The sequence below is a fragment of the Neomonachus schauinslandi genome, chromosome 15 (genome assembly GCF_002201575.2).
Source record: "Neomonachus schauinslandi chromosome 15, ASM220157v2, whole genome shotgun sequence".
In the NCBI taxonomy this organism is placed as follows: Eukaryota; Metazoa; Chordata; class Mammalia; order Carnivora; family Phocidae; genus Neomonachus; species Neomonachus schauinslandi.
In genome coordinates this window covers 47476125-47491574 of record NC_058417.1, presented here as the reverse complement: position 1 = coordinate 47491574, position 15450 = coordinate 47476125, and the positions used below count along the sequence as shown (strand labels likewise).

The 15450-nt window shown below is 35.0% G+C and overlaps 1 protein-coding gene across 1 annotated transcript in view; it reads right to left on the bottom strand.

The window, feature by feature from the left end:
* CEP112 (centrosomal protein 112) overlaps positions 1-15450 on the bottom strand; it is a 409030-nt gene that overhangs the window by 304237 nt on the left and 89343 nt on the right. The window contains exons 12-15 of the mRNA XM_044921845.1: positions 4296-4450; positions 3854-3983; positions 2952-3044; positions 2166-2225 (exon numbers count right to left, since the gene is read on the bottom strand). Coding sequence (XP_044777780.1) covers positions 2166-2225; positions 2952-3044; positions 3854-3983; positions 4296-4450 — 438 coding nt within the window. The remainder of the gene's footprint in view (positions 1-2165; positions 2226-2951; positions 3045-3853; positions 3984-4295; positions 4451-15450) is intronic.

Sequence of the window (15450 nt, the reverse complement as noted above, 5' to 3'; positions counted from 1 at the left end):
TGCTAACACAAAGAATTTAGGTCTGCTCCCTAAGCGAAATAGAACAGGAGTGGGTCGAAGGCTACTGGATAGGGACCAACTGAGCTCTAACGTTCTGTTTCTCGGGTGTGTCTGCCAGGCAGAGGGGCTGATCCAGAAACCTTAGTGTCCTTTGAAGCCAAGAAAAGACAGTGGTAGAAGAAAGACTCTCTCTCCAGCTCTGTCTCTGTATCTAACTGTCCTCAGTAGGACTTACAGAAGTTTGGGATAGGAACACATTCTTTTACAATTAGTCAGTGTGTGTCCTTCTCTTTGCTACCAGCCCCTCTCCCTATCTCACAGGTACCCAGATATCATCTCAGGAAGAGGAGTGACTGCAGAGTTCAATGGAGCAGGAGGCTAAGAAGGTGTTCCTTACTGAACAGGAAGCCAGACATCTGCCCAAAGAATGAACAATGGACTAACAAGGACACCCAGAGGATGCTTTGTACAGTGGGGGTAAGGCTTATGATACTGTATGGTCTTCTTTTAGTAAGTCAAATATTTATGAAGCTACATGGCTCAACAGTAAAAAATAAAAAAAAATTCTTTATTCCAATGAAAGCAGTATTCCCCTCTCTGGTTCTGATATCATTTTGTAGACATGAAATTTTTTTTCTTTTTTTTAAAGGTTTTATTTATTTGACAGAGAGAGAGAGAGAGAGCAAGAGCAGGAACACAAGCAGGGGGAGTCGGAGAGGGAGAAGCAGGCTCCCTGCTGAGCAAGGAGACCAATGTGGGGCTCGATCCCAGGACCCTGGGATCCTGACCTGAGCCGAAGGCAGACACCTAACGACTCAGCCACCCAGGTGCCCCTAGACATGAAATATATTTAAGACCTTGCATTGAGACTGTATTGAAACATCAGCAAAACAAAACAAAACAAAAAAACTTTAGCAATAAGAAAATCATAATTTTAAAGGGCATGTATTCAGGTCAATACATGTCAGTAGAAATACTCACTTTTCCAAATGACAGAAATATTCTTCCTAGACATTAAGCTCCTGGAAGGCAGAATCTATGCTAATTCATCCTTAACCCTCTCCCCGATCCCAGCACCTCGTATGATACCTTGCCCAATGAAAGCATTTAATGAATATCTGCTGAGTGACTATATGGATAAGTAAGATGCGATATACAAAGTGTTTTAAGAACGTCGTGTATGGGGTGCATGGGTGGCTCAGCCAGTTAAGCAACTGACTGTTGATTTCAGTTCAGGTCATGAGCTAGCCCTGCGTCGGCCTCCGCACTTAGCAGAGTCTGCTTGGGACTCTCTTCCCCTCTCCCTCTGCCCATTCCCCCTGCTCTCTCTCTCTAAAATAAATAAATAAATCTAAAAAAAAAAAAAAAAAGAATGTTATGCCATATAACCTGTTTAATTTTAATTTGTATGTATTTAATTATTGAAGGGATAATGTCTTACTCATTTTCCATTATGTATTTTACAAATGGATTAATTTTGTTAATATTACAACAGTAAATAATTATAAAAGTAACAATAAAATCTTTACTATTTCAACTATTCTTTTACTTTCCATGTCATATAGCAAACAACAAATTCAAAACTTAAGTATAAAAATCATAAACCTATAGAACTCTGCATTTTATTGCCAAAGGTATTAAATTATGTCAATAAACCCCCAGTTATTACTGATAACAGGGATGCCAGCATATGCAGAATTACTCACTATTCCAAATGACAAGAAGCAATTACTAAAGAAATGTTTAAGTAGTAGACAATTTTTAATTGTTTTATATTCTTTGGTTAAATATTTAACATTACTACATATATGATACAACAGAATACAAATAGCTCCCATCAGCTGTATCATATTTTTAAACTGGTAGAAAAAAAACATATAATTTCAAAGTGTTATTATGAGAGGTTAATACCATAATACTCTTCACTCATTAAATATAATATACAGGGCTGTTTTTACATTGATACCATTCATAATCAATGTAAAGAAGCTGTTTATAAACATGAAAAATGAAGCAAAATTTGATCACTGGCTAGCTGAAATAAACTTAAGAAATCAATGATTCTTTAAGGGCTAGAATGCATGGCTTCATAAAAACCAGCCCTCATTCTCAATTGCCTCATTGGCCATTTTAAATGTCTTACAGCGTCCCATAAAACATATTACCTTTTTTTCATAGGTGCGTTTTAAATGACTTTTCTCCATTTGAAACTTATTTTCTTGATCCTGTGAATAATAAATATTGACTTTTATTGTACTTAAAGTTGCTACTAGCGTCAATACAATTTGTAACCTAAGGAAATAAATCAATCTACCCGATGACAAACTTTAAGTTTTGTATATTATTACAAGAGCCCTACCTGTCCAATCTTCTAAACTACAAATAGAAACGTGAGTAGCTTTGTGTGAGGGCAGAACAGAAAACCTTAGTTATCTGAAGATGTTCCTACTCTCAAAAGGGCCTACTTTACAGTGGAAGAGAACCTTTCTGGCCCTTAGGATTAGGAAATTACTTAAAAGTAATCAACTGACTCAATATGGAAATAACACATTTGAAATTATATCATATGTCAGTCTTTGGCAATTCTTGACCATGAGGGAAAAGGAAAGATCTACAAGATGTGAAGGAGAACGAGACAGTTTGAAGACTGGTAGAGAGTAATTTAAAGGGAAGAAATTATTCTAAAATAATAATGTATTTAAATAAGGTTTATTTTTTGAATGAATCAAAAAAGATTATGCAATATAATTATTGTTCTTTATTCTCTATATCCCATCAGCATCTACTTTTGTTAAAATGAGTAAGATGAAAAATGATACAATGCAACAAAAGAAAAAAATGGCTACTTGTATGCCTGAGGATTTTTCTTAATTGACTCTTATTTATACTTATAATCAAGAAAAGGAAAGGTGAGTTTTAGCCACTGCTCTGTATAAAAATACAGGACTCACCCTTAGTTGTTGCTTTCTTTGAAGTTCTGATTCCTGGAGCTGCTGTTTTAATTGACAGATGTTCTCTTCTAGTTCTTTAATCATACCAGATGCCTACAAGAATTTTAAGAATAATGAAAAACAGTACCATCCTAGAACTTCTGGTTGAATAGACTTACTTTTCCCCCTGATTGAAGGTTTAATCAGAATTAAAATCATCTATAAATCTGAATGAAAAATTTTTTTAAAAGTTTAAAAATTAATCTTTTAAAGTCAAAACATAAACTAAATTCTGCACAGTACTTAAAGTTACAAAAATATAATACTTATGTAAAGATAATGGGCTTACAGAAAAGCTTCTAAATTTTAATTTTAAAAGCAAATCCACTGGAATACTTCATTCGTGAAATAGCAAGTAATTGACTACCTTAGAATTGCAGCTATAGGATTCTCTTTGTGGAGTATCTGACACAAAAGTGTGTGGGTGCCAGGAAGGGTGTCTATGGGTTCCTGTATGTATGTGTATGTGATGATAGGAAAGCTAAAGCATGACCCAGATTTCAAAATAATAATAACAGTGTACATAGTTACTCTACAATATGCATTATTAACACAAGTGAACATTTCCACTTGAATTTTTGTATGATTTTTCGTATGTTAAAAAAATTTGGTACTTAAAAGGGTTAGCTTATAGCAGAATTTAGTTTATTAAGTATTTATATTATGCTCTGTATTAGACATTCAGCAGTTTCAGTATTTTAAATACCAATAAAAATTCTTGAAATTTCAGTTATTTCAAGAATAAAGCAGAAAGAGACTAATTTCAAATGCCAAATAGTTAGCTTCCACATGGCTATCTATGGCTCTATGCTGAGTAAGGTAAGTAACTACTTTGTATGGCTATATCTACCAGCATATAATACCTTAGAAGCTGAAAGAGCATGCTCCTTTTTCAGAAGGCTTATATCAGCATCATATTTGGCTTGTAATAGTTTCATGTTTTGTTCATAATCGCTTACAAGATGATCTTTCTCTTTATGCAGTGTGTTGCGCCTAAAAGCAATAAGAGAATAAAATATACTTCTAATACATTTAGAATATCTAATAATGAACTTTTTTAGTGAACCAAATTCAAATGCACTATATTTCAATATATCAAGCAAGTATCCACATTTTAATCAACTGTTCTTAAACGTTATGCTTCTTATATTAAATAGGACTTTTAAAATCAACAAATGGCAATATTTATGCTAGAAACGTCCCAAGGTTAAATGCACAGGTGTGATTAATTTTGGTAAATAATTTTTAGAGTTAGTATCAGTACTTTACAGCCACATCTGATAGATATCTGACTTCAGACAATACCTTGCCTTTACTTCTTGTAATTCATTACATGTTATCTGGTAACATCTTTCAAGCTCCAATTTTTCTTGCATTAATTTCTGTCTCTGTAAGTTACTGTTCTCTGCTTCTCCAGTCAGCTGCTGGACACGTGACTCCAGTTCCTTGACCACCTGGTTCTGAAAGAATAGGTCATTGTTAGGAAAGTCTCCAACTGATTTTATAACACTTCTGTATCATTAAGTAGCCTGAAGAAAATATATACCCTATTAGAGATAAGAATACAGAAAATAGAATAAAAAAATTAAAATTAAAAAAAAAGAATACAGAAAATAAATGTATCATAAATCATACTGGTAAAAATTATACCAACCTCTAACTCAACAAGATCTTAAAAAAAAAAAGAATGCTTTCTCCCATAAGAGTAGGGCCATCACGTTTATATGCTTTTAGCTATTCATTCATTCATTCAACAAATATTTACTAAATCTGGTACTATTTCGGGATCTGGGGCAAGCCAGTAAATAAGAGAGACAAAGTCCTTATCCTCACAAAAGTTACATTCTCTTTATGCAACTATTAATAAATGTATATTTGGCAATGTTCTTTACTCTTCACTTGAAGCTCTAGAAACTTCTTAAAATCATAAAAATAATGTAGTATTTTTAATTAAAAATTTTTATTTTAAAAAATAAGTGATACTTGTATTATCACATTAGTGTATAAAAATATTTTATTACATAGTTGCAGTATTAGTGAATGAAATTTTCATTTGTTTCATATTTTTAGTTACTTACCATTTTATCAAAAGCACTGCATTTTCCAAAGTCTTCAAAAATCATCACATAATTAAATCATTTCCCTATTATATGATGTTTAAGTTATTTTGAATTTTTCATCTTTATAAAACTAGATCAATATGTTTATGACTAAGTACTTTATCTAAAATTAGGGTAAGCAGACTTTAGCTGAAGGGACAATTGATTTTCATTTTAACAATTACACTTCCAGTAAGTGTGAGCAAATAGAAAAGGTTAGGATGATGTTCCAATCAATTAGTATCTTTTTATACTCATTCTAAGATAAACATTTAAAATAAAGTTTAAGCATTAAATAATATTATAACCCTAACATTCTTTATTCATTCCATCCTTTCTTCATTATAATACGAATTTAGGTATATAATTTAAATTTTGGAAGCAACAGATTCTGAATTTGAGGAATGAAAATAATTACATCTAATGTAAAAACATGTTCTATAGATATTGTATATAGAAAATACATACAATTCCTAGCTCAGAGTCTGACACATATCAGATGCTCAGATTTCTTCTCCATGGATCCTATTCACTCTGCCTCATTATTAATGATCCCTCTGCTTTGGGGGTTCCTTTTAGAAGATAGTTCAATTTTCCAATACATATTCTAAACTCTCCTTGTTTCTTAAATATCGATTGACTGGAAGAAACAAAGAAAAGAATACATACTTGGCCTTCCAGCTTTAAATGGCAGAATAAAAATTATTTTTATTCCCTCTTCTCTTGGAAATTACCCAAAAGAGACAAGATATACTAGAAACAGAAATGAAACTCTGTCTTAATAAACCCTTGGAGAGGAACTTCTATCTCTGCCTATGAAGGAGTAGCTTGCAGCAGATCACACTTGCACTGAAAGTGAAAAACCCAAAGACATCAAGAAAAAATCAATTTAAAGGCATTAGAGAACTTCCAAGGCAGCTAGGACTTAAGAGGGCCAGAGAAAGAAACCTCAGAGAGATGAGTCAACTCTCTCCATAAGCTGCTTTCACCTTTGAGGCATTCCCCAATCTTGGAGAGTGAGGATGAGGCAAGGCAATGAGAGCAGGGGGTGGCCTAGGCAGACAGGACTTGAGGAACCAAGATCCCTGAGAGAATGGGTGCACATAGGAGGGGGTTCCACTCAAGCAATTTTCTCCTCAAGGAATTTCCCAAATTCCTAACATTTATAGGGCAGATGGCTAAGAAACCAAAAGAAAATACTCTGAAATGCAGAGTAGAGTTTTCGGCAGTGTCACTGTACTTAGGAGTGAAAAACTGTAGAGTATTCAAGGAGGAAGGCCCTTGGTAACATCAGAGACTTTCACCTCAAACTGTGTAGAAGGCCACACTAGGAGTGGGAGTGAATCAGAGGTAGACCAAGGACTGCAACCCGGCCTTGAGTCACCTCGGTCCCTGAATGGATCAAGGGGAGCTGTCTCCACACCAGACGTCTCTCATAGGTTAGGGTGGCACCTCTTTGGGCAAGATAACATCATCCAGAGCATTTACTATCTTTCATACACAATGTCTAGCATTCAATCAGAAAATACCAGGCACATCAAAAATTAGGATCAAGAGGGAAAAAAAAAACAGAAATCGACATGCAGAATGGTCCAGATACTGAAATTTAAAAATCTATGAGGAAAATTTACATGACTCAAAATATATGAGGAATGTCTGCAAAATGAAATGATGATCAAATAGAAATGTAGGAATACTCCAAGAAAGCATGACCCATGGCTGGAGATCTTAGAAAATGTCATCAGAACATGGTTATACAAACTAAGTGGGATGCAAATAATCTGTTGCTTGGTTAAACAATAACATATATACAAGTTGTGACCATAGCATCTCTGAACCCAATATGGCATGAAAGAATAAGCAGGAAGGTCTGGGCTAGCTGAGAAATCACACAAAACCACATTCACAGGAAGCAAATTATGACCGAGGTCAATTCAGAGAAAGAAACAACAGTATGAGAAGACTTACAGCACCTGTAGAATAATAAATGCAACAGAATTCACTCACATAGTAAGTTATTCATTTTATTATCACCTGGCATAGTAAGACAGTTATTCATTTTATTATTTTTTAATTTATTATTATTTCATTTTTATGATGTATTTTTAAGGCATTTTCCTAACACTCATGGTGTCTTACATAAAATAGACCCAAAGTAAGTAAAATAAATTTAAGGGAAAACGTACAGATGTATATTGAAATACCTTAAGGACAACAATATTTAGGCAAAGTAATCTTTTTAAAACTGAATACAAAGAAGTGAGAGGATAAAAAATAATAGAAGCCTCAAAATGGGATAAAAAGATATTCAGGAAAAAAGATGCTGTTGAATCATTACTTTGCAGGCTGTGACAGACAGTGTAGAGGGGAATTCCAGGTAGGGAACAACAAGATCAAGGAAGAAACAAGTAACTGTATAGTTAATGACAAACAGATTACCTTGTGTGCAAAGAATACCTTCCCACATCGTGAACTCAGAGGTGGCACTCGGAAGATGAGGTTGGAGTTCTTGAATGGGCATGGCTTGTAAGCAGAAGTTATAATAGGCATTAGATTAGTAATTACAGTTCTCGATCATGGGACATGAATGGGACAAACTGCACTTATGGGGTATAGAACAGGAGGAGACAGGGAGAGCAACTAGCAGGTTACTAGAAGGGTCTTGGAATGAGGCAACAATGGCCTGAACTCAAGTGGTAGCTGTGGAAACAGAAAGGGAGAGAGAAGATCCAAGAAAATTTTTGGAGTAGTAAATAGTATGATTAAGTAAAATACCGAATAAAGGAGATGACAAGTGGCAAGAATTATAAATCTTCCAGGCTCAAAATCTAATATGCCAAGAGAATTATAGCACATTGAGAATTAAGAAAAAGCTCAGCAAAGAGTATTATTTTGGTAGGAAATAAAGACATGATTTTCAGTAAGTTACATATCAGGAAATTATAAAATATCCAATGGGCCTTTGGTTATGCAACTGATAGAATAAGACATAAGGACTGGAGATACAGATGTTGGAATTTTACATACAAACATTTGAATCCTATAGGAGCTAAAAATTAGAAAGGGTTAGTAACTCAGCAACTATTTAGAGTGGCAAAAAGATTGATATATTTTATCTTATTATATAAATACATTGAAATATGACAAAAAGATGTACAAATCTTAAGTATACATTTTAATAACTGTTTACAAATTGAAAATACCCATGAGCCACTACGAGATGTAAACATTAGCAGCCGTTCTGAAGCCTTATTCGTCATCCTCTCCACAAAGGCAACCACTACTCTTTCATCACAAAAAAATTAACTTTGGCTTTGTTGAGCTTCCTATAAATGGAATCATAGAGTACTCTTTTGGGTCAGGCTTCATCATGCATATTGCATGACTGAGAGATTCATCCATGTCATGGGGTATAGCAGTAATTAAAACTTTTTCATTGCTATATATAGTCCCTTGTAAGAATATACATAAAATAATTTATCCATTCTATTGATGGATTATTTTCAGTGTCTGGCTATTAAAAATAATGTTGTTATGAACACTTTCATAAATATTTTATGGTACATATATATGCACTGATTTGTTTTGGCTATATTTCCTATAGTGAATTTGCAAATGATTTGAGTTACAATTGATTTGAAAACTATGCCCATGCAAAACTCTGTAAGTGAATACTTACAACAGCTCTATTCATCAATGCCAAAAAACTGGACATAAACAAGATATCCTTCAATAGATAAATGAATAAACAAACTATGGTACATCCATATAACTGAATGTTATTCATCAATAAAAAGAAATGAGTTTTTAAGCCACAAAAACATGAAGAATCCTTAAATGTACAATTCCTTAGTGAAAGAAACCAGTCTGAAAAGGATACATACTGTATGATTCCAATTATATGACACTGTGAAAAAGACAAAACTAGGCAAACAGTTAAAAAGATCAGTGGTTCCCAGGGATTCTAGAGAGAGGGGCAAGGGATGAATAGAGTAAAGCACAAGTGATTTTTTAGAACAGTGAAAATATGTACGACACTATAATGATGGATACATGAGAAGATGCATTTGTCAAAGCACATGGAGTTTTAAAGCACAAAAAATGAACCCTATATTATGCAAATTTAAAAAATCATTTAGGAATTGGGGGGAATCTGAGGAAGAAATGCAGACTGTGACAAGAGAATCTAGTTATATTACAAATACATGAAAAAACTCATTGAAGGGATGGGGAAAAAGTGATAGCCTAAGCAATTTTAAAATGAGTGGAGTCTGCAAGTCCAAAAGCAAAAAGTAACTGCTTATAAGCACTGTACTCAAAGTTGGTTCCCATGGGGTTATGGATTAATAACTCTGATACTGGTATACGTGTATACGGGAATGGAACAACTAAGTAACAATGAAGAAGGATGGTGGAAGCCAAGTTTCCACTGTTAGATTAAGAATTTACAGATACACAATGGGAAGAGGCTAGTACAATCCACGTGGTAATTCATTTCAGTTACAGACATCACTAAGAAATTATGTTTAGATAGATGATTACATATAGAAATATTTATGAAAAGGCATATATACACAGGTAAGTATATGCACATACACTCCCTTGCTCCATCAGGTAAAAGGGCATAAAAGAAAAGACACCCCAACAATACTGAGCACACCTAGCACACAGGTCTTGGTTTCTAATACCTTCTCCGTGGTATCCACATTGATGGGGGTATGTCAAAGGGGCACAGGAGCCCACTGAAAGATCTCCCAATGGCCAAAGCTGGAACAATTTGAGCAAAAAAATAAGGAATATTGGATTATAACCCAGAATATAAAATAAATAATATCCCAAGTCCATACTGATATAAATGATTCAATAAATGAATAAATGAGAAAGAAGAGACAAATCTCCCATCAGAAAAACTTTAATTTATATAGATACTCCATCCTCAAGTATGGAGAGCATAATTCCCTACTTCTTAAGCATGGGCAGCCAGGTGATCAAGGTTAATCTCAAAAGTGATGTCATTGGGCGCCTGGGTGGCTCAGCTGGTTAAGCATCCGACTCTTGATTTCAGCTCAGGTCGTGATCTCAGGGTTGTGAGATGGAACCCAGCATCGGGCTCTGCACTCAGCAAGGAGGCTGCTTGTCCCTCTCCCTCCCCGCTTGCACATGCTTTCATTCACTCTCTCTCAAATAAATAAATAAAATCTTTCTTTAAAAAAAGTGATGCCATTAATTTCACATACCACTGATATGATATGATGAGAATAGCAATGCACCTGTGGGATCCTACTGCCTCAACCCAGAACTCCAGTCTAATAGTAAGAAAAACATGAGACAGGGGTGCCTGGATGGCTCAGTCATTAAGCGTCTGCCTTCAGCTCAGGTCATGATCCCAGGGTCCTGGGATCGAGCCCAGCGTTGGGCTCCCTGCTCAGCAGGAAGCCTGCTTTTCCCTCTCCCACTCCCCCTGCTTGTGTTCCCTCTCTCACTGTCTCTGTCTCTGTCAAATAAATAAATAAATTCTTTAAAAAAAAAAAGAAAGAAAGAAAAACATGAGACAAAATCCAATAAAGGAGCATCCTACAACATGCCTGACCCACATTCCTCAAGACTGTCAAGATCATGAAAAACAAGGAAAGCCTGAGAAACTGTCACAACCAAGAGTAAACTAGAGAGACGTAACAACTAAATGTAATGTTATGTCCTGCATGAGATCCTGGACAACAGGACATCACATAAAAATTAAGGAAAACTGAATAAACTATGGAGTTTAGTTAATAATAATGTATCACTACTGATTCATTTGTTGTAACAAGTGGGCCAAAATAATGTAAGGCGTTAATAAAGGAAACTGGGTATGGGGTATATGGAAACTGTGTACTATCTTGTCAAGTTTTCTATAAATCTAATACTGTGGTTTTTTTTTTTAATAAAAACTACTTTTTTAAAATGGTCATTTAATTCAAAATGATGAACTGGTGCTATCTGGGGGTTTCTTTGTAATTATGAGGCTGGGAGAAGAAATGCTGGTGGCGACTACAAAATGACAAATTCCAGCCATCTCAGAGAGGAGATGAGTTGCTCCATGAATTATCACATGTCCCTACTAACAACAGTTAATAAATGGCTAACAAAATTCTCAGGTGTCTAAGACCCTTTGATACTTTTTAAGGTTGGGGTTCTTAAACTTGATACAGGTCCATGAACACAATTTAGAGTGTCAGGAAATTAGAATGGAGAAGAAAATCCCATCTTAATTTTCACCACCCTAATTGACCTTCAGCATTTCCCTTCAACTAAGAATACAGTCAACAAACCAAGGTAGTATTTAGCAATACCTATGACTAACAGAAATCACAGATATTTTTATAGTCCATCATAGTTTGGGATAATCACTAAATATTGTTTATCTTCATTCTTATTCAATAAATTACAATGGTTATCAGGCCCACTGCTAAATCTTGATATTTATTGCATTAGTTTAGAAACATACATATTACTTTATCAAGACTTTGATTTATTAATATTTCAATAACTATAACTCAATAAAACTTCTCTTTGTAATCTTAATATTTTATTAAACTTAAAAGTATTTTTCTGAGAAGGACCACATAGACTTCACAAGATTGCCAGTGGGATCCATGATACAGAAAAAGGTAAAGAATTCCACTAACAGAGCCTAAAATTGCAATAAAGCCATCCACAGGCTTTCAGTGTGTCTAAACATTGATATGAATAGAGCCCTATATTTTACAGCTGTCACCTCCCCAAGCATCTAATAATTTGGCTATAATTTTCATATTTATAAGTTCTAATATATTGTTTTAAAAACTCACTGTTTACATGTTTTAATTATGAATTTCACACAAGAAAATCCTTGCCAATACCAAAAGACGTTAAGTCTAATAATCTATACAAGTATCTGCTTACAACAAATGGCAATGAAACAAAACAAGACCCAACAAAAAAAAAAAAGAAAGAAAGAAAAAACCTGAAAGAACAACAAAACCAAGAAACTAATTCTCAGTGACAGTCCCATCTTTCATCTTAAGCCATGCCTTGAACTCTACCTTATTTAATTATTAAATCAGGAGCTGCTCAGCAAGATCTGTCTAGTTTTGATGATTCTTAAATTCAATCCTGCTGACAGACTCTGTCCATTTTTCTCTATATTTACTGTTACCTAATGACAAGGTCTGAATGCTAATTTTTAACTTCAAATTTCATTAAAAATAGAATGAAGTTACTTTGACAATGACCACTTGGCTCCAAAGCACCACTTTTCTTTACATCCCAAATGTATAAAAATTTAAAATTCCACTGTGAAAGATCTTGCTCTTATATTATTTAATTAATAAAATATAACTCTGTAAGTCAACATTTTAGGCAATCAAGTTTCAACTTTAAAATTATTATGTTTAATTCATGTTTGTAAAAATTTAGGATGTTGAGATGGCAAAAATGTATTTCAGATATAAATTTCATGTTTGTTCATGGATGTTGGATACATCATTATATTTATTATCCAGAAAATAAATTCTTGAATTTTTTCTTTTACCCCAATAAACCTGATCCACCCCTAGCCTTCTGCATTGCACTTAACAGCATCATCATTTGCTGGCTGATACCTATGTCCAAGCCAGCCCCTCTCTTACCTAAACTACAATAATAGCTTCCTAATTGGTCTCCCTGCTCCCATTCTTGGCCCCTCACACTTTTTTCTCTGCCTAGGGCCAGAGAGACATGTTTAAAATATTAGTCAGATGGCATCAATTCCATGTGCTCAACCCATTAAAAAATTCAATACAAATACACTAAAAATTCACTGAATTGTACACTTTAAAATAATTTTGTAATATATAAATTATACCTCAATAAAGCTGTTTAAAAAAAAAAAGAATCAATTACAATGGTCTACACAGCTTTCTCGGATTTGTGCCCTAACTTCTTTTCCTACCACGCCCCCTTCTGCTTCCAGTGCTAAGTCTACATTGCCCCCTTGCTGTTCTCTGAACTTGCCCAATACATCCCAGTGTTAGGATCTTTGCACTGGCTGTTCCTTCTGCCTGAAATGCTGTTCCCATATTATCACATGGATTCCTCTGATACTTCCTTGGGTCCCTTTGTAAATGCCCCACCTTCAGAAAGACTTTCCGTGACTGCCTTACCTGTGGTAGCAACCTCCTCCACTCTATCCCCTCACACCAGAGTAGCTCAACCTTTTTTTTCTTTTAATTATTGCTCCCTTAATTAAGGAGGCTTTTTAGTTATTTTTTCTTTTAGTTGTTCCTTACCCTGAAATTTTAATACCCCAGACTTGCTGTATATAAACTGTGCCCACTGGAATGTCACAAACCACTATAATATCTAAAATTTCTTTTATCCCAACAACCAATGGATACCCCCTTGAGGACAAAGTCACCTCCATTTACAAGGCAGGTCTTAAACTGAATTCTTTTTCATCAGAACACTTATCACCACTGGACAGTTATACTTCTTTATTGGCTGTCACCTGCACAAAAATGTGAGCATTGTGGAGAAGGACTTTTTGGTCACCACTATGGCTCCAGTACCCAGTATAATGCCTGGCATGTTTTTATAATAGACTACATACGTCTCTTGGATTTACTATGCTTTAAATAGGGAGGAGGGGGTGACCCTCCGGGTAGAAGGCCCTGGAAACTGTTGTTGTTGAGTTGTAGGAGCTCCTTACATATTCTGGATGTCAATCCCTTACCACATATGTGATTTGCAAATACATTTGCTCTGCTTGAAAAAAGAAGAAAACAAGAGGAGGAGGAGGAGGCCACCAGCAAATGAAAATACTGGATATGAAAAAATATAGTAGCCAAATAAAAGGTGTAATAGACACAATAAGCAGAAGGAAATCTACTAAAGAATTAATTGGTGAGAGTAAGATCAGAACAGAAAACCATCCCAGGAGTAGAGAATAGGAAGGACATGCAAAGAGGTAGAAAGCATAAAATAAAACCTAAGAGGTAGGAACAACAGATCTTTTTGGAGGAACAATGGAAATAAATTTCTCTAGCACAGATTTTTTTTTTAATTATGTTCAGTTAGCCACTGTATAGTACATCGTTAGTTTCTGATGTAGTGTTCAATGATTCATTAGTTACAAGAAACACCCAGTGTGAACACAGATTTAAAGGGCTCAAATAATGCCCAAAAATCCACACCGAGGGACATCAGAGTGACATTTAACATTTATCAAAGTCAAAGATATTTGCTGATGTTCAAAACTGCTCATATCTTCTATACTTAAAAACCATTTTAGGCCATACTTCTTCTAATATTTTTCTTTTAGTGTTGTTCTATTATCTTCTGGTCAAATACTGAGTTGAGAAAATCTGAGGGAAGCTTAACATTTTCCCGTTTTAAATGACCCAAGTTTTTGATGTTTTTCCTTTATTGGGGGGGGGGGGGGGTGTTGTGGAAAGAGTTTCAATCTGGCCATTCAAAGGATTCTAAAGAGTCTCAAGGACTCCCCAGGACGTGCTCACCATACTCTAAGAACTGCTGTGGTATGAAATATCTTCAGAAAATAACCTCAAGTCTTCTGCTAAGATCCCAGGCTTCATAAAGGAGCTGGGAGAGGGGATAGAAAGATCTGGTTGTTTTTGATTGTTAATTTTATCATTAAAAAAGTTTTATTATGGGACATTTCAAACACATACAAAAATAAAAGGAATAGTATGATAAACCCACTTGTGTCCAGCACCCAAAGTCAACATCTAGCTGCTTCCTAAACAAACTTCCTAGGAATCCAATGTGTTGAAGCACCACCTGCACCTCCTCTCCCAGAGGTGACTGGTGCTGACGAGTCCTGAGCCTCTAGGAGAACCCCTGGTGTCATCCAGTTTGCTTGTAGATTTCTTCAATGCTGATTTAGGGTTCCGCTTCCTTGAACTGGTCAGTTTCAATTCACCCATTGCCTTTCCAACTCCAAAAATTTTATTACTTCCATTATGCTCTTTGTCCTTCTGGGTTTACACCTTCTTCTTTATCCCTTTACTATCATTTTTGTGGGAGGGGATGGAGGCCAACACAATCTTCAACTGGCCATCTTTAAGCAAATGTTGATTAACTTCTTGAATTGATCATTTTCTCATTTATGTCTCTCTTGATTATCATTCTTGTATGTTACATTTTCAAAGATAATATTTAAAAATGATCTATTGAGCACTTACTATGTAACTTAATTTATGTATATTAATTTATTAAAAATCTCCAACAAGGACGCATGGGTGGCTCAGTTGGTTAAGCATCTGCCTTCAGCTCAGGTTGTGATCCTGAGGTGCCGGGATGGAGCCCCGCATCGGCTCCCTGCTTCTCCCTCTACCTCTGCC